General features: G+C 37.5%; 1 protein-coding gene across 7 annotated transcripts in view; it reads right to left on the bottom strand.

Annotated features, from left to right (window-relative positions):
- The window catches only part of RALGAPA2 (Ral GTPase activating protein catalytic subunit alpha 2), a 320063-nt gene that overhangs the window by 158410 nt on the left and 137118 nt on the right, over nucleotides 1-24535 (bottom strand). For 4 of the 7 annotated variants that reach the window (XM_047743681.1, XM_047743679.1, XM_047743682.1 and 1 more), the window contains 3 exons: nucleotides 12727-12938; nucleotides 11802-11900; nucleotides 11412-11567 (listed from right to left, as the gene is read on the bottom strand). In XM_047743681.1, the coding sequence (XP_047599637.1) occupies nucleotides 11412-11567; nucleotides 11802-11900; nucleotides 12727-12938 (467 nt within the window). The remainder of the gene's footprint in view (nucleotides 1-11411; nucleotides 11568-11801; nucleotides 11901-12726; nucleotides 12939-24535) is intronic. The other 3 variants (XM_047743680.1, XM_047743685.1, XM_047743683.1) reach the window with 1 other exon arrangement.

The raw sequence follows: 24535 nt of genomic DNA, 5'->3' as shown, positions 1-24535 counted from the left end.
AGATTATTCCCCACAAGGAGAGCACTTTCTCACAGAAACAAAACTTGCAATTTAGAATGCTTTTCTTGATGTTATTTCCTTGTATCCAAACCTACCCTTTATGGATTATAAACCACAGTCATGATTTAAAATCTCTTATATTCAAAAACCAATCCTTCCCACACAGGAGTTAAGGTATCCCCCTCCCCAAGTACAATTCAGTATTTGCAATGCTTCCACAAGCCACCTCTCAGCCTCTCAGTTCTTCTCTGCCTAAAGAAAAAAAATAAATTTTCTTAAAATCTTCATAGAATTCTAAAGGGGAAGAGAAGTTCTTGTAGGTCAAGAAGCAATTTTCCAAACAACAGGGGAATCTCTTCTGCAGCAATCCAAGTAGCACTTACTGCAAGCCTAACTGTCCTCGTTTTTCCAGGGCCCCAAAGACAGCCATTACAACCCCATTTCACAGAACAAGCAGTTCAGGCCAGAGGCGGCTATGTGGTCACTGACTCAAGATGCATACAGCAACTCCAGTGAAGATCAGGGTTCAAGCTCCCGAGTGAATCGCCCTTTTGCCCAGGCCACCAGGAGGTGGCCAGACCAGCAGGCCATTGTAGACAGACATGACAGAGCAGGAGAGGCTTACAAACCCCTGATCAATCACCAGCCATGTCTGAACAGGACACCTGGCTAGAAAGTGCTCCTGGTGGTGAGCTGGAGTCTACCAACAGTCCCTGCTCAAGAGGTAAGACAGCCTGATCTCTCTCTCCTCACAGGCAGGGCTCCAGACATTTGAAGGAAGCAATGATCTGTTCCCATGTGCCAACTCCTCACCATGCAAGCTGTTCTCTCTCCATCCTTTCTCATCTCAGCCGCTCGGCAGTGTGCACTACAGCGTGCAGCAGGGAGAACAGTCCCCCAGAACCCCTCCCTGCCACCACACACACTTGCAGTGCCTCAGGCTCTGGGGCTGCAGGCCACACCACTCATTCAGATTCAGCTTCGGGACAAAATGCACCTCAGGTATTTGTCATGTTAACTCTGAATTAATGTAATCACTCCATGTTGGAGTTCTTAAAATTGTTTTTCTTTTTAAAAAATAAATTGGACCATATGAAATTGAATCCCCCCTTTTTGAAGAAGAGTTCCCTGCTAGCAATTTTCATAATGTTCGGCCTCAAACATTTGCCTCTCTTTAATCTCCCTGGTTAAATTTTTGTGGGGTTTAATTTCCTTGGTTAAGTTGAGAAAGCTAGTCTTTCATACTTGTTTTGATTGCTGGGTTCTGTCATTTAATTTACATCGCCTGGCTCTTCTCCTAGTCTGGTGTCATCTGCATAGGTGCTACTATTCAAGGGCACGGTCCCCCAACCACCAGTCAGTCAGCACTACTGACACTGGACTGTAAATTCTTTGCTGTGGTCTGGTATGTTGTAGGATATGTAACGACATCCCTGGGCTCTACCCACTATATGCCCTTTCCTCCAGTGACAACCAAGTATCTTTGGACATTGCCCAGTGCCCTTAGAGGGGAGGGTGCGGCAACCTCTCCTGCCATCCCAGGAATCAATATTCTAGGGTAATGAATGATGGCTAGATCACCACTATAGAAAGCAGAAAGTTCATGTCAGCTCTGAAATTGATCATTGGAGCCACAGTCTCAACCAGAATGGTTTGGCTCAGGTACTTTGGTTATCTGTTCTTCACCATGATGCCACATGGATTTGAGGAGGGCTTCCTCTTTTTTTTCTCCTATTTATACTCCTATAAATCAACATATTTATTGAGTGCCTATTCTGCCTGGGAAAAGACATGATGGACTCCAGTGAGTTTATTAAGGAAGATTCTGGTGACATGGGCCTTGTTAGAAGCCACTGTAGGGTTTCCTTCCAAAGAGAGACCTCGGGACACAAAAGAACATTTTTTCTAGTGGAAGATGTAGGTCAGTTTATACACTTTACCATATGGTAACAGTTTAGTAAGGACAAAATCTTTCAATTTTCCACATACACTGACTTGCTATTATATTTCATTTTTATGCTTTATTTCATGTAGCATATGCTTATTAAAGATGTATGGCTAAATTTGTAATTAAATTCATAATTCAGACTCTTCACTGATAGTGTTTATTTAAAAGAAAGTCTTTACAGCTTTAACTCCAAAAAGGAAAATCAAACAAGACTCAAGTTTCTGGCCTCAGGTAAACCTCTCCCTCGCCAGGGCAGCCTCCCCTGCTATCATCTTACACTTTCTAAAGCTGTGAAACAAGTTCACTGCACATGTGTTAAACCTCCTAACTGAAATTTCTACCATCTGTTACCTTCTACATATTTCTACTTTCCTTATTTAGGTGTACAAGGGGTAAGTGGGCTTGGTCTATAGCTTAATGAAAATAATTATTGGTTTCAAAGCTGTATAAGAAAAAAAAAACCCTCCAGGTATGATTTTTTTTTTTTTAATTTATTTGACAGAGAGAGACCACAAGTAGATGGAGAGGCAGGCAGAGGGGGGGGGGAAGCAGGATCTCCGCCGAGCAGAGAACCCGATGCGGGACTCGATCCCAGGACCCTGAGATCACGACCCGAGCCGAAGGCAGCGGCTTAACCCACTGAGCCACCCAGGCGCCCTCCAGGTATGATTTTGGTGTGGTCATCTGTCTCAACTCTCTATCTATGGTCACTGATAGTTAAGCAAAGGTAAAATAAAATTTTCTTTGGTAAAACTTGACTAACCTTTGGTTTGTACATTCTCATGAGACCTTATGGGAAATACTGAGAAACCACCGGATATTACCTGGTGGTAGAACACGAACCATGTGATAAATTCTACATTTAATCACTCTGAATTTGTACAGTAAGGACACAGTGAGAATTATTAGTTTATCAATACACATTAGGACAGGGTTCATATATACCACTCATCCTTGAAAGCATTAGTCTTCCATCAAACCTAAGTCAAACTTGAAAGTTTTATTTATTGCTGTAGGATAACTTTACATTCAACAAAATCCCACTAATTCAAAAAAAAAAAAGTAAATTCACACACAAATAATATTTTTAGAAAAATAAAGATTTTTTAAAGTTTCAAAGTACTTTCAAAAACAAATAGTAACAAAACTGGCTAACAAAAAATAAGATAACAGAGACCTTTAGAAATCTAATTTAATAACTGTAAAAAATTCACAGTTTGGATGTCAACTGTTCAAAATTCAACAGGGTTAGACACAATATTCTCTTAAGTGGAGAAGAAATGTACCCGGAAACCTTTCCAACACATTCCTACTTCCTAACAGTTAAGAATTCTTTAGGGACACCTTTCAGTGTATTCTCCATACACCTGCTTTGCCTGCCCCTGTGTTACCATGCCCACAATGAAGAGAGAGGTTCCAGCCTATCTTGCCTCCCACCTTTTCTCAAATCCCCATCTTGCCTTTCTGAATTGACTTTTGCTTTGAGAGATAATGGGAATACTGCCAGTAGGCTCTATCTTCTCAGGGCACTTACCACACAGCACTATACCCAACCTGTCCAAAATACTTCTCACACACACACAAACAGACAAAGTACACAAAACCTATATGCACATGCACAGAAATATTCATATATGCACATATAAATAAATGAATTTATGCATATAAACTCCATCTGCATTTCAGTCCTTGTTAGGCCCTCATTACCTTGCCTCTGGGTTGTTTCAACAATTCCCTCTCTGTGCTATTGCCCTCATTCCTTCCTGATCATAATCTACCCCATATAACTTGGTTTAAGCTTCTTTTATTTATTATTTATTTGACAGCCAGAGATCACAAGTAGGCAGAGAGGCAGGAAGAGAGAGAGGAGGAAGCAGGCTCCCTGCTGAGCAGAGAGCCGATGCGATGTGGAGCTCGATCCCAGGACCCTGGGATCATGACCTGAGCCGAAGGCAGAGGCTTTAACCCACTGCCACCCAGGTGCCCCCAAAAGTATGCTGGTTTAAGCTTCTTAAAAATGCTTTTTGATAATGTTGAGTGTTGTGCTCCAAGATGTTCGATGGCTCCCCATTAGTCATGAGATAAAAACAATGCTGAATCGGGTTCCCTACAGTGCTGCCTAGATTCATGTCTGCACGTTATTTCCAGGCACATATTTAGAACTAATACAAACCACTCAGTCCTTATTCCTTGAACATGGATGGCCTGAGAAGGTCTATATCTCTAACATGTGAAATTCCAACCTGCTTCTTGTCCGACTATTTAAATCCTATCCATCCTAGAAAGTTCTGCTCGAATCAGTTCCAACTCCTCTGTGAGCTGTTTTCAAACTCAACTAAAAAGGTATTCAACCCAGTGCAATCCTCTAAGGTGTGTACCAGTTATTTGGCTCTTTGCACAAGGTGATGGATACCATACCTACTCATGCATACCATGATGTTACATATGCCCTCAGAACCCAACAGGTTGTTACAGTGGTGAGGAAAAATACTGAACATGAAAAGATTATTTAGCCTTTTGCTATATTTATGAAATAACAATGTGACCCTAATAATAAGTGCCTAAAAATAGATCAGATGATCCAAGAAGGCTCAATGGGAAAGGACGCATTGGTCTTTTGTGCTCAGGCAAATGAAGCTTTTAAGTTAGTCTTCTAGAGTTCCTCCACTGGAACTCTATTTTAAAAAACTATTTTCAAATGAAGTTGTTAAGTTAGCCTTCTAGAGTTCCTCTACTGATACACATCAAGGCTATTATTTAATCCTCTAAACATCAATTAGACCGCTAAATTTATAAATATGTACTTTATCCTGGTAGCACTGAATCAAAATCCCATGAATTTAAACCTTGGTAACAATCACTTGCTATACAGAACAAGCACTTTAGAGATATATTAGAATTACTTCCTTGGACATGAGATAAAACAAGGTCCCTAATTTGCCATCTTAATTCTGTACTTTTCCTGAAAATGAATACTCGTTTATGTTTAGCTTTAAATATATTTATAAACTTATGTGTACTGAACACACAGTTCTAGTTATAAGTCTGAATTTTCAACAAAGAATAATTCTTTGTCTGAGAAAAAGGTGATGCAATTATTACATATCACTGCATGATACAGGCTGTCTGGGGTTATTAAAAGAGTCAGGTATGACCAATTTACAAGTATCACCCCTGCACCTTGCTTTCATAGCTCACTGCTGAGTCTTATGCTCACTGAGGGGTCTCTTGGGATCTTTTTACAAACGACTGTTTATTATTATATTATTCCATCATATACCTCATGAGAGGAGGCTGTAACATCCGTTAAGAAAATTATGAGCTATTTTGACTTCTAAGAACATTACTCTATATATGACGTTTAAAATTATGTTTTAACATTGGTATAGTAAAAAGTTCACTAAAATATGAAGTCAAATGAAAGCAAAAGTTTCCTAAAACAAGTTAAATATTCTTGGCTACAAAACAAGTGGCTAAAATTAAAGGGGAAAAAAAGAAATGCTACAAGTGCATTTAGTGACTGAAATATGAACCACATTGATCATGTATCGCCAGCACCCAGCGTGGTACCTCGCAGAGTAGCCACTGTCTGAGCCAGGTTCTTACCTGTAGGCAACAGAATCCACCCTATGGGGATGAAGACAAAAGGGATTTATATTGGGGCATGAGATGGCTTATAGAGTTTCTAGAAGTGTTGAGGAACCAAGCATGAACCCTCCACAGCCAGGAACAAGGTGGCAAGCAGACTCGTCCAGCCATCTTCCAGAATGATTCCAGCAGAGATGCTGCTGCCTGCCCTGGTCACAGTAATGCAGGTTCCAGAGCAGAACCTCCTCATGACAGCTGCCGCCCACCACTCCCTATGCGTACTTTCCAGCACCGCCACCTCCATGCCTCTGCTGGATGGGACCTGGGTGGATGTCGCCCAGCTGCAAGGAGCTGGGACACATATAGTTCAGCTTTTTAGCTTCCATCATAGAGAAGGCACGGTGAACCAGGTGAGGAATGGCTAGGAAGTGAGTCAGTGGCAGGAGACACACAAAAAATGTTTATGAATCACAAGTGGGTTAAATAAACATTTTAGTGAAGTCTGACCTACAGCATGGGGAGTGGGTATTTCTCCACATGTTCTGAAATTCCACAGTGCCTAATTCTATCTTTTAGTCAAACCATTACGTTCAAAAGTAAGAAAATATACAGGGAAAGAAAAGCATTAACACCTTAACATATCAGAAAATAAAATACACCCAGTTACTAAAGCTGCTATTCTTTTCCTCATACTCTTCAGTATCATTACAAGGGCTCACTTTACTGAGGGCTGGTGTGTCCAGACTCTGAGTTGAGTGCATTACATATTTTACCTTCTCAAAGTCTTCAAACAACTACTGGAGGTAAGAACCCCAATTTCCTGCATTTTACATATAAGGGGAGGAAGTCATACTGAGGTCAAATGACTTGGCTAATAAGAGGAACAGCCAAGACTGGAGCGCAGATAGGCTGTCTTAAAGCCCATGCACTTAACTATTACACTTTTTAATCATACTGCATTACACTTAGTCCACGACTTTATACTGTTATGATTCAAATTTGTCACTTGACGGGTACCTCCAGGCTGAACAACATATATTTCTCCACCTGAGAGAGGCCTCATGCTTTTTTGCTGTGTTACAAAATTACAGATGAAAATGACAAAGACTTATATTTCCCAAAGTTTCTAGATGCAAATTTGCAACAATAATTTTATATTAATGTGAACTTTGCCTTTAAAAGAGACTTTAACTTTGATGTGTAACAAACTGCATTAAGACATTAAATCTGTAAGTCATTGTTAAAAAACAGTTCACTTACTTTAAGCAAAGAAAACGTTCCAGTCTTTGATATATGTTCTTAAAAACATGAAAATAAAATTCCTTTCCTCAACTGTCCTTTTCCATTTCACACATATTGATCTTTCCATATGTTTTAAATAATGATGAAATTAATAGGAACTGTTTTCAATAAACCCAAATACGGTGCTTTTCAAGTCCAAATATTTTGGGGAAGACTGAGGTGAAAAAGCTGCTTAAGCATTAGGAAAAACTAAGAACAACCAGGAACAGCTTTAGAAGGGCAGCTGAAAGATGGTGAGGAGCTGGGAAGGCAGCTATGGAAAGCTATCTGGGGCTGGAGGTGGGAGGGCACTCCAGTCAGGAGGGGTTTGAGAAGAGGGGGCCAAGGCTTGAGCCCGGGTCAAACAAGATGGAAAGAGAAATAGAATCAAGGACTGGACTGCTTGACCAGCCTGTTGGCTGTGGATCAAGGGGAAAGACATACCCTGTTGGAATAAGCCAAGCCTTGCTTATAAATTCTATCAGTCTTTTTAATATGTGGCATTGGGCAAAAGTTCTCAATATTTTTTGAACCTTTGCTATTTAAACAATGGGTCATGATATTAATCTAAATGAATTGCAGAGAAGAATCAGTAGGACAACGTCAGGGAGGTGCCAGTACAGAATCTGGCACTGTGTGTGTGTGTGGGGGGGGTGCTAGGGAACTGAAGACCCTCTGTCCTGCCCTCACCAGCCAACCAGACACGAAGCAGCTGGACAGAGTGGAAGCTAACTGGAAGACCCTTCATAGGCAGACTGGGCAGTCAGTTCCTCAAGTCACCCCAAATTTTATTCATAATGTAGAGTTGTTTTGAAAGTCCTTATGATCCTACATATTTTCTAAACAAGTAACAGTATCAATATTTTTTTAAATAATTCAGAATGTAGAAGAAGTTTACAGTTATTTCAAAGCATTTTCTCAATTATGCTAATAAACCATAAACTCAAACTGCACAGGTACTTGGGAAAATACTAGTTGATAAAGTCATTATTTTATTTTATTTTTTTAATTATTTTTTTAATATTTTATTTATTTATTTGACAGAGATCACAAGTAGGCAGAGAGGCAGGCAGAGAGAGAGGAGGAAGCAGGCTCCCTGCTGAGCAGAGAGCCCAATGCGGGACTCGATCCCAGGACACTGGGATCATGACCTGAGTCGAAGGCAGAGGCTTTAACCCACTGAGCCACCCAGGCGCCCTAAAGTCATTATTTTAGATAGTAAATTATTCAGTTATTAGAACAGATAAACCTGGCCCAATTAAAAACAGTTGGCTTGGAATGTGCTACATTTTGGCTGTTCAGTCTATGTATCTTATTATATTTTTAAATACAGAAAGGTCTACATTTGTTTACCTAATGAATTGGCTACCATATTAAATGAAACCATGGTTTCATCTGATTGTATCACAGACCAGTCTGTGAGACATCTATTTTACAAATAGTTTTTTTTTAATGTCTTCAATTATTAGAAGTGCCCTTACATACGAGAAAAAGATTTTTAACATCTTAAAGCTTATTTCCAATTCAACACTTTATTAGCCACTACTGACATAATTTCGATACTCTCATATTTAGGAAAGCATTTGTAAAATGACTAAGCCACACCATCAGGCTCACAGGGCTCTGGGCCTTGCCTCCCCTTTAAAGGCCAACAGAGGCGAGGGAGCCACACGGTGAGAGTTGTGCAGACAAGTGTTCCACCTAACGGTGAAAGGAGGAAATTCGCCTTGAATTTTATTTGTAAGACAAAACTAATAAATGTTAGACCATTTTAAATTATTTGCTATTACTTATTTTACTAAGAAATAAGGAAAATTTTTATAAGGGTCTCCCTGAAGGAAAAAAGGCTTTTAGGGGCAGGCTAGTGACTCTTTGAGAGCTTTCACAATTAGGAAACAAGCCCTGAGATGGTACTAGTCACAGGTGCACAGTTGGCTAATAAAAAATTGAATTTAACTGATTTAACTGTATTCTCTACTGTAAGTGCTTTCTTGTATTTTTATAATTAATATAATATCTGCTTCCAGAAGAACATATAAGTTCTGGAAAAACCACCATGATCCATTTAGGCATGTGGACCAAAAGTTAAACTAATTATCAGAGACATTTCTTACTTAAATGAGAAAAGTTTCTTCCATTAGAAGGTATTCTGTATAATTTTCTTCTGGAAAAGAAATAAGGCTTATTTAGAGTAATTCTGTTTGGCAGACAGGGATTCTAAAACATATACCAATAATTGTTAAGTTTACATCAGAACAGCCAGTTCTATTTAATACACATAAAAATTCAAGTGTCTAATGGCTAGACAACAGGCTGATTATAAAACAGAGATTTACATCCTAGTTTTGTCTTAGGAGTCTGGATATTGGGATCACTGCTAGCAATGGGCCAACACTTAAGATTTACGTACTTTGCAATGAACTATAAAAGCTCAAATTTAACCAAAACATGGGATATATTAAAATAATTTTAAAATGAAAATAATTTTAAGTATAAAAATCTGAAAACTTCCTTTTTCTACACTATAAAATCATATTTTTTGAAATTATGTTTTGGGTTCTCAAACTCTATTTCACCTCATGTTATTGTTTCATTTCCACTCCAACAGCCTTTAAAATAGAAAGATGATTTTATTTTATTTTTATTTTTTGAAAGATGATTTTAAATTCACATCTATTTATGTCACTTGCTAGAAAACTTATTCTAGGAATACTAAGTGTTTGCTGCTGACTTCTAATTTGTTTTTTTTTAAATTTATTTATTTATTTATTTTTTAAAAGATTTTATTTATTTATTTGACAGAGAGAGATCACAAGTAGACAGAGAGGCAGGCAGAGAGAGAGAGGAGAGGGAAGCAGGCTCCCTGCTGAGCAGAGAGCCCGATGCGGGACTCGATCCCAGGACCCTGAGATCATGACCTGAGCCGAAGGCAGCAGCTCAACCCACTGAGCCACCCAGGCGCCCCTAATTTGTTTTCATTGAATGAGAAAATTCTACAGTTGATTATTTCCAACTAAATTTTTTTCCCTGCAAAATCTTAGCAAAATACTTCTTTAAAGTACTGTTTAACTAAACCTTTGTCTCTTCTGTCACTGAGGGATTTCGTTATGATCTGTGAGAGTTCATTCTCTTCCCTATTTACGTCCCTCAATCTTCCACACACCCTGTTACATCATTCTGTGAAAGACGATTCCACCTGCAATGATGGCTACAAATATCTGAGCAAAGAGTACAAACATTTCTGCTTTCACATCTCTATTTCTGCATTTTTTAGGAAATAAATGAGACTGTGGGTCCAAGTCCAGTCTATTATACAGAATGTCCTCTATGCACTGCAGAGGAGCAAATATGACAAAGACAACTCAGTAGGACAGTATGGTTATTACTTCAGATAAAAGCTCCATGATGAAAGCTCATCACCGTATATCAGGGGATGTATCCGAGAGTTTGAAATAGGGTCTAGAAGGGTCTAGAAGCTTCAAGAAGCACATTGTGAAGCAATAGAGAAAAACTAGGTATTCTGGAGAATGACCTCTTACATGTATCTCAAGGGTATAAAAAAGGTGTGTCTGTATTATACATTCAGAGAATAAAACAAATACAGAAAGGATGACATCTTGGTAGTTCATGAATGATTCAAGGTCACTGGTAAGTAGGTACAATTTCAAGGGTAAATTCTGAAACATTCTCCATCCCTCTAATAGGTCAAAAAGACCTAGTAATAACATGAAATGCTTTGAAATTTCTTGAATCTTTCCTATTCCTTTCTATTCCCAGTGCTAACGTCTTAATTCGCATCATTTTAAAGTTTAACCACATCCTAATTAATCTGTCTCCAGGCCCAACCGCCCACTATATCCTATCACTGTCACATTTTCAAATTCATCTTTCAAACTGAGTCCAGAATAATCTCTGTGAAATACAAACCAATCTTATCACTTCCTGGCTTGATATTCATACAGCAAATCAGGACTGAGTTCCTATTCCCCTCCCTGCCCTCTGCCCAGAGGCAGGGCTCTTCCCAACGGAGACAGGCCAGGGATTGGCCACATCCTACCCTGCACACCCACGATCTACAAGGATGGGCTGTCACTAGTAGCTCCATTGACCTTTCTGTTTCCTTTTTAACCCCTCTTCTGAAGAAATTAAGATAACTCCTCATCTAGAAATGTCAGGACCCCTAATGTATGAGTGTGGTCTTGTAAAAAAACACCCTGACTACTAAAACAATACTTTTCAAACATTTTTAAGTGACCAGAATAATTTTCTTGGAACAATATCTATTGCAGAACCCCAACACCATTTTTGAATTTGACAACGTAGGCTGAGGCTAGCTCATCTAGCACTATGTAAACCACAGAATAAAGTTCAAATTCGGTTGGCGCAATGCAAGGTCAGTGGAGAGAAGAAGCAGGGATGTGATGAAAGCTGATTTACAATTTTGAAAGATCAATGTGGTTGCTGTGTGTAGATAAGCTGAAACTACTGAGAATTTTTGTGTTTGATGTATTTTCATGAACCCTAATTTAACCTGCAAAAAGTCATATGCACTTCCCACCTTGTCGGCTACCGTGATAGGAGAGTCACAGAATACCTGATCCTCGCTGGTTAATCCCAGGTGCATCACAAGGTAAAAATGCACCAGGAAGTCCGAGTTTGGCAGAACGTCCTGGCGTCTGGTCATCATGGCACAGATCAGTCTGTAGGCTTGCAGTTTCCCTTCCTTATATTCATTTGGCAACGTCGTCGCCTGCCAAGGAGATGAGGTTTAAATATTTAATTAACTCCAGATGCAGAGCATTTCAACATTTCATTTACTTCTTAGTATTCCAAAAGAGTTGTTTATGGAGATGAGGGATGCAGGGGCTTTAGTAAGATTCAGTTTGTCTTCAAAACGTGCAGTCTTGGGCAATTACATTTTTTAAACTCAATTTCAGAAAGGAAGAGGAAATTGCAATAAAGGAATAAACACATATCCACTTGCCTTAAATAGCCATGATGCAAACATTCTGAGTGGTGGGATCAGGACCGGTGGAGACGGAGAAGACTGGTTATCCAGGCTTATTGCCAGATTATCCCGTATCTAAGTCACAGGGAGAAGAATTTTAGTAAAGGCCATGCTTAGCTTATCCCCCAAATATTTCAATGTTGTGTAGCCAAATGTAGCCAATGTTCCATAGCCAAAGAGCTGCTTCTCACTAAATTTTTGTACACTGAGTAAAACCTACAACATTTACAATTTTTTCTTTTACTGAGATCCACTGTCATTTTGAATTGTATTCCACTTACTGGACATGGTTTTAGATTTAATACAAAACTAGGGCTTTGTTTTCCCTTGAGTGTGAATGCTGGGGGAGGTCCTGAACTCTACATGGTAAGGAATGGCTTAACAAGTTATACTGTATAAATATAAATCATTTTTGAAAAACAAAAGTAAAAAACAAAAAACTTAACCTAGGAAAATCATACCTTATAAACAAAAGCCAGAATGAAAACTGTATGTATTCTAAAATTCTACCTTTGTAAAAATGGATTTACCCACAGAATAAGACAATATATTTATACTGGTTATCTCTGTGGGATGATGATGTTAATTTTCTTCTTACATTTTTCTATAATTTTCAAATTTTGTACAATAAAAACAGTATCACTTTTATAAAAAATAAACCACTCAGCACCCTACCTTTTAATGTCCTATAGTAATATTCTCTATATGCATTAAATAACTCTTCTGCATTTATAAAGTGCCCAAACTGTAAGTTCTTTATTATTTATTCTTTGCCAATCAAACATACTCTGTCTACACACCTGATCTGTGTTCCAGAATACATCGACTGCAACACAGTTTTTACGTTACATGATAAATCAGTTTCTCCCATTAGAATAAAAGTTAATGGAGCAGGACATACCTTTGCTAGTTTGTACCAGAGCTCATAGAGATACCCAAACACTTTGGCGTGAATCTTGGGTGACTGGATATTGTTCACGTCCCCGAGGATTCCCAAGATTCTTCGCCATAATACAGCAGCAGAGTCTGGGTGCCAACCAGTGAGGTTCCCTCCAGCAATTATACTACAGTCATCGGCAAGGCACTCACTGCTATCTATAGAGAAAAACACGTCTGCAAACACAATCTTGATTTCATCACTACAGCTTTTTCTCTTTAATGCAAATTAGTCATGCTTGACAATTTATGTATTCAGAGTAAAATAATGCAGATGAAAAGTGTCAAATCGCTGACGATTTGAAAGGATAGAAAAGCTTAATCAGTGAAGAAAGGTCAAATGAGTTTGATCCTTCAAACTAAAAGGGTAACAGCCTAGATACGATAAAACAGTTTCTGGAGATCCTGGGAAGGGTTTCATAAAGCAGGGGAGGGAGGGGAAGGAGAACCTTGAGGAGGATGGATAGGGAAAAAGGCCATGAAAAATAGGTGACCAGGAAAGGCCTCATTGCTGGGGTGACAATTCTGGTGGCTGTTATTAACTCAGGTTTACTGGGGTGTAATTTGCTTGCAACAAATTTTATCCTTTTCACATTCAAGTTTTCAGAAGTGTACACAATCACATAACTGTTACCACAAACTGCCATGAAAATTGATACAAGAAATAACTTCATCACCCCAGAAGTGCCCCCTTTATAGTGAGTCCCCTCCCCCACATTCTTCGCCCCTTGCATCCACCGCTGTTTCCTGTCCCTACAGTTTTGCCTTTTCCAGAATGTCATATAAATGGAATCCTACAGTATATATCCTTTTATTCTGGGTGCTGTCACATAGCTTAATGCACCTGAGATCCATCCATGCGGTGGTTTCTTCTTATTGCAGATGAATATTCCATTTTATGGATGTATCCTACTTTGATTATCCATTCACCTGCTGAAGAATGTTTGGATAGTTTCCTCTTTTTAATGATTATAAATAAGGTTACCATAAACATTTGTTTACAGGATTTTATGTGAACGTATGTTTATAATTCTCTTTTTAAAGACCAAAATCACAAAATGGCAGAGAGTATTTCTTTGATATTTCTTCCTTGAAGCGGGCCATGTCTTAGGGATGACTGAGAAAGGGCGTGCCCCTACATATATCGAAGTGTTTGTTCCCTTACAGCCCACAGTTTGGTTGGGTATAGAATTCTGTGACGGAAGTTCTTCACTCCATTTTTATAGTCTCCTTCGTGATTTTAAAGTCAGCAGCATTCTGATGCTTGAAATTATTTCATGAAAAATTATTAACTCTGCAAAATTTTAGTATCCTCTTTTTGTACCTAGTGTTCAGAAGCCTCGAGAAGTGCCCTGGTATCTATTTCCAGCCACTGTATTTGCCAGTTCGTCAGTGCTTTCAACTATAATACTCATGTGTTGTACTGACTTCCACTGACTTGATTTTATTTCTGCAGCCGTATTTTTAATATCCAAAAGCTCTTTCTTGTTTTCTGTTCATTTTTATACTCTTCATCCTCGTTTCATGGATGCAATATATTCTTACTTCTCTAAAGATATTAATAGCTTTTTAAAATTTTATTTCTTCCCATATTCCCTTGTTTTATTCTAAATCTTAAAAAATTTTAGTGTTATATTAATTTCAGGGGTACAATATAACAATTCAATAATTCTATACATGACTCAGTGCTCATCAAGCTTAAGTGCACTCTGAATTCCTTTGGCTGAGGAATGGATGAAATGGACTCTCCTCCCCTTTTTTTCCAGACTCCTTTTAAGATCTGCCCCACCCTACTTCATCCCTTATTCTTATATTTTTCTCATATTTTTCATATTAAACATCCTCTTCAAATGGTTGGGGATCCTTGGCTATCTGTTCCTATTTAAGAATGGGCCACAAAGAGCTGACTGGAAGTATAGCGCAAAAGTATGATCTTTGCTGAGTTTCACCATGCTCTCAGAGAACCTCAGACATACATATCTCTAGGGTTTTTTTTTTTTTTTTCCTGAACTCAAATTTTAGGAAAAAGACTCTACTGCTCAGAGTATGCAAACTCTTATTTAGTTCCTTGGTTTTCAAGATAGCACCGCTACACCCAGCTCAGTATTGGTGACTCTAGGAGAGAAACCTCCCAGTTTATTTGCTTTACTTCTGGGATTAAAATTCTAACTATTTCTTAAACAGACTTACAGTCTTCCTGGTTTTAACCCCACCATTACCTCCTACTTCTATAACTACCTCTTACGGGCAATTTTCTAACCCTTTTAGGGAACCTGCAATAGCTGTAGTCAGGCTGCTTCTTGGCTTTCCCTAGTACTGACACGGGATTCGGTATTCTCAGGTCTGCTGATGCCTTGGTCACATTGGTCACTATGTATTTTTTCCTCCCATCCTTGTCCTTGTGGATTTATGTCTAACTTAACATTACACCAATGTCTAATTTAACATCCCCTGCTGCTAACACACTTATAATACATCTGCTATAATTAATGAACCAACGTTGAAACATTGTTATGTAAAGTCCATACTTTATTTAGACCTAGTTTTTAATCTAATGTCTTTTTTTTCCCCCTGTTCCAAGATTCCATCCAGGATACCACACTACATTTAATTGTCATGTTTTCTTCATGTCCTCTGGGCTGAGTCCTCGTTTTTGATGACCTTCATTGTTTTGAGGACAACTGATCAGGTATTTCGTAGAATGTTCTTCACTTGGGATCTGTCAGCTGTCTTTCTCAATGATAGGCTTTTTTTTTCCCCCCCGCATCATCATTATTATTTGCTTTTGCATTTCTGAAGCGAACTTCTCTTAGTTCTGATGTATGTATGATGTTTTCCCAGTATTCTTAGACTTCATTTGCTAAAACTTTATTTAGGACTTTTGTTGATATGCTTTTAGGTGAAATGGATTCAGGCACCTGGGTGGCTCAGTTAGTTAAGCAACTGCCTTCGGTTCAGGTCACGATCCTGGAGTCCTGGGATCGAGTCCTGCATCAGGCACCCAGCTCCACGGGGAGTCTGTTTCTCCCTCTGACCTTCTCCCCTCTCATGACCTCTCTCACTGTCTCTCTCTCAAATAAATAAGTAAAATCTTTTTTTAAAAAAAGTGAGATGGATTCGTTTTCTTTTTCAATACTGACCTTGTCTGGTTTTATTGTCAAGGTATCACAAGGTAAATAACAGAATTTAGGGAGCTTTCTTTCTAATATCTAGAACAGGAAAAGATAGTTTCTATTTGAAGCTTCAGTAAACACAGAATTGTCCTTTACTTTTATAAATCTTTTCAAATTAACCAACTGTATTATTTTTAAAAACATAGTTTATAGATCTCTTTCCTTTTCACCCTCATTATTTTTTCCTTGATTAATCTTGCCTACTTGTGTATTTTATTAATGCTTTTGATTGTCTTTGTTTTCTAGTGTATATGGGCACACTCTTAGCTTTATTAGTTCCTTTTTTATTAACTTCTATATATTATTACTCTGCCATTCTTTTCCTAATTTTTTGAATAGGACGCACAGATCAATAATTTTCTCCTCTCATTTACACACCTAAGGCCATCAATATTCCTCCATGTAAGTCTTCAACTACAATCTAGAGATATTGGTATGTAGCCTCCACTGTAGTTCAGTTTGAAATATTTTCTAATTCACAACTTAATTTCTTTTTGGATTTAAGTGCAGTTTTCAATTTCTTTTTTTTTTTTTATATTTATTTGAGAGAGAGACAATGAGAGAGAGAGAGCATGAGAAGGGAGAAGGTCGGAAGTAGAAGCAGACTCCCCATGGAGCTGGGAGCCCGATGCGGGACTCGATCCTAGAAGTCCGGGATCATGACCCGAGCCGAAGGCAGTTGCTTAACCAACTGAGCCACCCAGGTGCCCCTCAGTTTTAAATTTCTTAATGTATTTTCTTTTATCTTTTTGTTCTTAATTTATTTCATCATATTCACAGGATGTGGTATAGTTTCAAAGCATGGACATGTGTTGAGACTTAATCATCTAATTGGTCATTTTCTGTAAATGTTCCAAGTGCTTTTAAAAATTACACATTTTTTATTTAATTTCAATGTTTTTTATATATCCATTCAATCAGGATTAATTGTATCATGTACTTCTCTATTCCAATGTTTCCTTCAATTAATGAGAACTCATTAAAATTTCCTACTATGATTATGGTTTTATCAGTAGTTCCTTGTAATTCTCTCAAATTTTGCTTCATGCATCTGGAGGCTATGAAGTTCATATAAATTCAGAATTACTGTTCTAATAAGTTATTTCTGCCTTAAAGTTTATGTGACTGACATACATACAGTTGGCTCAGCAGTCTGCCTTTCTTCCTTGTTACCCATATGTTTACTTACTTAGGATCTTCCTGTACGTCATGTATTAGGGGTACCTCTCGTAAACATCATATGGCAGGACTTTATTTCTTCAATCTAACCCAAGAGCTTCCAATTTTAACTGTAAGTTTCCATGGTTTGTATTTATTGTAGTTGCCAACTTACTTGATTTCATTTCTAACAGCTTACTTTCAGCTTCCTGCTTCACCTTTGCTTTACTTCTCTCTTTTTAAGTTTATTTTTTTTGTTCATTTAAGCCATCTCTACACTCAGTATAGGGCTCGAAATCACAACCTCAAGATCAAGAGTCAGCACGCTCTTCCAACTGAGCCAGCTAGACAGCTCCTCGATTTGTTTCTCTTTTGAACCTCTGGAGGGAGTTTAAAGAGTTGTGTCTCACCTCCACCACTAATCAATCCCCTTTCTCTATTGTCTTATAACATATGTTAACGTAATCATTCCCAAAGTTCTGTTCCTTACCCAAGTGGAGACAGACTGATTTCCAGGCAATTATCAACACCCACTGAGTGTCATTTTCAGTATATAAGTTGTTGGTGTTTTTAGGGCCTAATCAAAGAAATTGAAGCACAATCTGTGGATATGAGGAAATCAAGTAGCCAACAAGGAGCAAGGAGTGAGGCTGACAAGGAGCCAGTGCAGATCCAAGAACAGTTCTGTATCCTTCCAACACTGCACCCACAACAGCTGTCGATAGCTTATTATATTAGTTATGGAAAGATCCCAAGACACTGAACAAAGGATTTAATAAGGATGGCACACAGTGTCATGGAAAGGCCTTCCAGAACACAGAAGCACTGTTCCTTCTTAGAGGAAAACACATCTGTATTCCCCACAGTGATATCATATAATCAGTTGAGGAGACACATTACAATGTGCAGATATAATCCAAGCTGGAATTCCTACATACTGTGCCTGAAAGACAGAAGTTAGAGACACCAAAAGCCTAATTATGGGCCTTCTAGGTTCCTGACTTCTAGAAAGCCTCAGAAGAGAGACCCCTTCCTAATGTTTAATCAGTAAAATAAGTGCATCTGTCAGTCTGAAAAGTTATGCTGAAGCCTTAATGAATGCTTGTAAATCAATATAAACCCCCAAGTGAACAAATGGCATAATATGGCATTTATTTTTCTCATAAAGAATGTCATGATGTCTTTAATCTCTTGTGGGGTAAGAAGAAAAAAAAGAAAAAAGAAAGGGGATTAGATGATTTACAGTTTTGTTTCATCCTCTACTACCAACCAAAATGCAGCCATCCAGAGAGATCAGCTCCCAGCATTCCAGTCACACTGGAACTCCAGCTGAGTAACAACTCCAAGTAAATGTAGGCCAGGTACCTCAACACCTGTATGTCTTTGCTACCTGCCAACTAATACAGTTTCAGTTATGAAAGAACCCCATGTAGAAAGTCTGTTTCTAATACTGCTTTGCTCTCAGAAAAATTTATACCTCAGTGATAAAATCTAGGAAACATCCTTTACCACATTACTAAAGTACGTTGAGTCCCTGAGAAGTATCTGAAGTGACTGCATGCTCAATATTACTGTGAAATTTGAAAAATGAATTGAAATGTTTTTGCCCCAAATTATTCCACTCATGGCATAAGTAACAGAACAGATGCTGACATTTTACATGTAGATGGTTCCTCAGTGAAGCAGCATTTAATTAAAAATGGGGATTTGAGAGATTTCAGAAAATTTCATGTTCACCCTAAAAATACCAACCATTTAGTTTATTTTCTTTTTTTATGAGTAAGCTAGCATGCTAGTCTAGTATTGTTCCGTTTCATTATTACTAAATGGTATAGAGCCATTTAAAAAATGTTATTAAAGTGGAAAGTCTCTCAAACAAAATCATATCATCTTTCTCCAAACACACATGATTTTAGCAGAGTTCTATACTTTATATAGAACTTTGCAAATATGCAAAGGATTTTAGCCATGAAATGTTCTGGTAATTGGTAAAACAGGCCCTTGGAGATTTCACATGGTTGCAATTTTATACAGACTTGGTAAAATGTTGAAGAAACATAGCGGACACTTGCAGACGCATAGCAGAAATCTGCAGATGAATTTCTCTTTTAATCTGAAAACTAAACAAAAGGCATAAATCCAAAGGTTTGAATAAAACACCTTCATTCTGGGACCAGAAAAATCAGGCCTCTATTTTGATCAAAAGTGGAGAAGTAGCAAGTTGGCGTTCTGTTGACCACCATTATAGCCTGGCTCTCCTCTTCTTCCTCATCTGCTTTCCGGCATACATTTTTCATTTTAAAGATTTTAGAAGGTGAGTAACCAATCCCATCATAGTCTATCACTGTTATTTTTCTTTATACTATTTCATGTCTTCAAACTAGATCAAAGCCTAGTGAAAATGCTGAAAGTATGCACAATGGCAGAGAATGCTCACAAACTTTGTTCCTGTGAGGACAAGAGTTTTGGTGGCAGGTAACAGGGAATGTAATACACATGCACAACTATAAATAAAAGTACAAGTGGTAAAAAGATTTCCATAACACTTGGAGGCAGGACTTGATAAATATACGAAATGGAAGAGATTTAGAAACTGAATCTTACATACTTTTTATTCTTAAAAAAGATTAAAATTTAATTGCTGTTTTTAACTGAAAACAAAACAAAACAAAACCAAAAAACCTGTAGCTTGCAACTTAAAGCTTACTCAGTTATTGATTCAAGTATATACTGAATGTTTTCTCCTGCAGGTGCACCATTCTAGGAGCCAAGAATCTGCAATGTCCCACTCCTAAAGCTTATATTCCAGTGGGGGATACCAAGGAGCTTCCTACAAATAAACTAAAATGTTTGATACAATATCTTACTGAACGAACCTTATCTTAAAATGTATTGCTGACCTGACAGGAACCTGGAAATTGGAAAGAACATCAAAGCTGGCTTGTACCTTTGGAATTCTGCAAACCTTTGGGATTCTTAAAGTTTTTCTGATAATGAAAAAATTTTAAGTATGCTAAAGTTAAATTAATGATTGATATTTATCTTATTGATATTGATTGATAGTTTTTCTTTTTCCATCTTGTTTAAGAAAATCTTCCCTAACTCAAGGTCTTAGACGTGTTTTTAGAAAATGTTTTCTTCTAAAAATTTTAAAATCTTTTCACATTTCAGTATTGTATCCATCTGTGAGCATGGTGTGAGGTAAGGATTCTATTTAATTTTTCTCCGTATGGCTGAATACTTGTCCACAGGCATTTGTTCAACAATGTATTCTTTCCTTGTCAGAGCTGAAATGCCAAGTCTTTCATATTTCACAATTCCATGCCTGTGTGGATTCAATATGTATTTTATATTCCATTCCATTAGTTTTAGTTATCTATCCTTGTGACTAAAACTTTCTTTAAAAAACTCTTTAACACTTAATCACACAGCTTGTGGCCATCAGAATAAATGTCTTCTGTCTTTTTGGTAAGCTCTTAAGTCAGACATGGCTATGACTTATTCATCTTTTTATTTCTTATAGCATAAATATCAGTATTTCTAGATTGCAAATTATTTGATGAAGTCAATAGCAATACTGCTTCCTAGCTATAAAGTCATAAACATTCCCCCCTCTACAATCATTACCTGAACATAACAAAATTCATGTATGTATTAGTTGTATTTTATTATTTTCTGTATTCTTGATACTCTGCCACCTCTGGTTTTCCTGGGCAGGAAGAGACTGCCCCTCCCGGGGTTAGCTAATTTCTAGGGATAGCAAATAGTTCCTGTGTCTTTCATATGTAAACCCACCAAAACAACACTCATACTTCCTAACTACCTCCTTTATCTAGTTGCTACACATCAAAGCCTAAGCACCCCAGGATCAAGAACCAGGCAACCAGTCAACGCTCCAAAATCAGCTGAATTTATTCAAACTAGCCAATCCTAAATGTGCTTTACCAGCCTTGCCTTGAAACAACAATAAAGGCTGTTGCCTGTGTTTTCTTCTTTCTTAGTCTCGCCCCCCCCCCCCCACCAACCCTGATGCTTCCCCATGTATCCCCCTTTACCCCAGCAAGGCATACCATGGCCCTCTTTCTACGGACCTATGAGTATAAACTTTTTTCACAACAATCATTTCCATGTCTTCACATCTCGCCATACTTGATTAAAACAAATTCCCATTTTAAAATGAAGAAAAATAAATTTAGCTGTTATTTTCAGCAAACATGTAATAATGTAAATGAGAAAACAAATACTGTTAGCTTGCCAGTGATGAAGGAATTCAAGATTTTAGAAGGAGTTTATTATCTTAAACATTTGATAATTTGTAGGATTATTAAATGAGAAAGAAGGATACACTGAAATTGTTTGATCATTCTCTTTGCATGTCCTAAAGATCAGGCTAACATGAGTTTTATTTTGCACATTTATGAAGAAATTGTTCTCTTAAGAACAGAAAGTTAAATTCAGAACTGTGATAATCCTTAAACCTTATCATATTACAGTTTGTCCTTTTCACAGATGACAAGATGAACTATTGAACTGAGTGTACTGATTCTCTATATTAGTATTTCAAAGAAGAACAAAGTATTTGGAGGAGTTAATCAAAACACAGACTGCATCATATAAAATTACCTTACACAAGTTTATTAAATTGACCTATCCCATGCATACTCTGAAATGGGATCAAAACTAATCTTTCCAAAGGACAGACAAAAGAAGTAGGCACCCAATTTTCTTTCTTTTCAGTAAAAATAATTAAAACTTGTTCTTGTTTAAGTAAATTCAACTTACTGAAAATTCACTATTGCCTTTGACAGTATTACAATGATGATTTCCCTTGGATAATCTGTATATTGGACCCAAAGAAGCCATTTATTCCATAATGTATAAATAATTCTCAAATAGTTAAAAGGGGTCTGTAGTTGTAATTTGAACAGCAGCACAGTAGAAAGGAGTAGACATAGCGCTACCACTGGAGTCAAAACACTTTGGAAGCCAGTTCCAACTTTGGTAATTACTTTCTAGCCAGACAATATGATTTCTCTGTGTCTCGGTTTCTCCATACCTCAAACAGCATTTGTAAGACTTGGCCTGCTTACCACCCAGAATCAGGAAGGATGCCTCAAATTTTTTGTGAACTGTCAAATCACTTATAAATTTACAGTATAATTATTTAAATTATTACATATATCTATATATCATTATATATATATAAAGAATTTTAAATCATTTTTAAAAGAATCAAAAATTTGAGAAGCACAAATTGCTACTCAATAATTTATAAAACTAAAGCACACAATTTTGTCGATCATTTTCTCACTGACTCTGCAAAGCTTCTACCATTGGCAGCTTTGAATACATAAACCAAAGATGTCCACTGTCTCTTAAGGACAACACTGCAGTATTTTAAGGCAACGAACGCATTATTCACTTATGGCTAAATGGTTTGTTCTTCTTTGTTCATGATCTATTCTAAATTAAAATACACACATTAAATACACATTAAGATCATATTTCTTGGTCTTATCTATCTCATAGATAAATTATTTTATTCAACACCATTTTTCTATGTAAATTTTATGAGATTTTGATGTTACTCCATCAACAATTTCAAAGAACATTAGAGATTGGTTAAATGTTACAAAATAATTAATGAAAACCAACGTTTGGTTGGTTAAAAAAAAAACTGAGGGAAAATTTTAGCCTTCATTTATAATTTTAAAATGATTTTTAACATTTTAATAACACTTTGTACTCAACTTGTGCTTTCTAGTTTGTTTTTGTTTTCCTAAAAGATATCTGCACATAAGCATGATTATGGTGGAAAGGACTTGTGTGTGTGTGTGTGTGCATGTGGGTGTGAGCATACGTTGTGTATGTGCATGCACGCACACGTGTGTAGCTAAAACTGCCGAGTGCTTCCATGTGCACTGTTCTGTGCACCTGGCTTATGTGTTTTCATATTTATTCCTCCAACAACCCTATAATAGGGACTATTACTATCCACATTTTACAAAAAAGAAACTGACAGATTAACTTGCTTAAGGCCACCCAACAATTCACTGGCAAAGCCTGGATGCAGATCCAGAAAGTATGCCTCTGTAGTATGCCTCTGAATCTTAAAAATATAATACTCAGGGGAGAAAAGTAGCAAATATGGTCCATATACACAATGGAGTATGAGGCCTCCAACAGAAAGGATGAATACCCAACTTTTGTATCAATATGGGCGGGACTGGAGGAGATTATGCTGAATGAAAGAAGTCAAGCAGAGAGAGTCAATTATCATATGGTTTCACTTACTTGTGGAGCATAAGGAATAACATGGAGGACATTGGGAGATGGAGAAAAGTGAGTTGGGGGAAATTGTAGGGGGAGACAAACCATGAGAAATTGTGGACTCTGAGAAACAAACTGAGGGTTTTGGAGGGAAGGGAGGTGAGGGGCTGGGTGAGCCTGGTGGTGGGTATTATGGAGGGCACATATTGCATGGAGCACTGGATGTGGTGCATAAACAATGAATTTTGGAACACTGAAAAGAAAAAAAATAAAATGGAAAAAAAAAAGAATATAATCACACTCATGAATCTATAGTAAACACATTAGCTTGGGTGATGTAAGTGGAAAGGGGACTGAGGATAAAAGATGAAAGATCAAAGTAAAATAAAAGGGGCTATTGTGGACCAATGAACATGTGCCATGAACTGAAAAACAGTATTATCTTGATGTTGTGCATTGGGGTTCTAAAAATTGAATGATAATAATAAAGCCAAATGGAATTGAAGTACATTTGAATTTTAAAAAAATACAGATATATTATTTTTTAGAAGTCTAAAATCTAAATTACATGATACATGGTTTAAGGATACAGATATATGTGGTTAAACTATAAAGAAATCAAGAGAATTATTATTGAATAAATTAGGCACCTAGGGTGACCAGATGACAAAAGAAGGGAAGGGACCTGAGAAGGGCCTAGAGAGAACTGGTGTGGGAGCCATTCTATTTCGTAAGTTGGGTAGTAGGCTCATTGGTCATCATTTTATTACTATGACCCATTTATTACTTACATACAGGTCACAGCTTACCCTGTATGCATCACACATTTTATTGTAAAAAATTAATCTATAAGCTGTTCAGACTCTTTGACTTATTCTGGATTTGTGATATGTGTGAGTTGGATAAATCATTCTTCTCTGTTTCCAAAGTCAAGCAAATCTGGTCATGGATGGCAAAGGCTTGGCATGAATATCACTCACTACTCCCTCCCATGGTGGACAGTGGTTATCAGCATGGCTTGCTTCCTCCCATGTCTGACCACTGTTTTAGGATCTTCTCCACATAGGACTCTGAGAATTCATGACTGATTATGAACAGGTGGTTGGGGCTGCCACAGCAATTTGGCCAGAAGTAGCACCCCACCATCACTGTGCAAAAGGATTCCTAGAATTC

Source organism: Lutra lutra, chromosome 9 (assembly GCF_902655055.1).
Source record: "Lutra lutra chromosome 9, mLutLut1.2, whole genome shotgun sequence".
NCBI classification, from domain to species: domain Eukaryota; kingdom Metazoa; phylum Chordata; class Mammalia; order Carnivora; family Mustelidae; genus Lutra; species Lutra lutra.
This window is presented reverse-complemented; position numbering and strand designations above follow the sequence as displayed.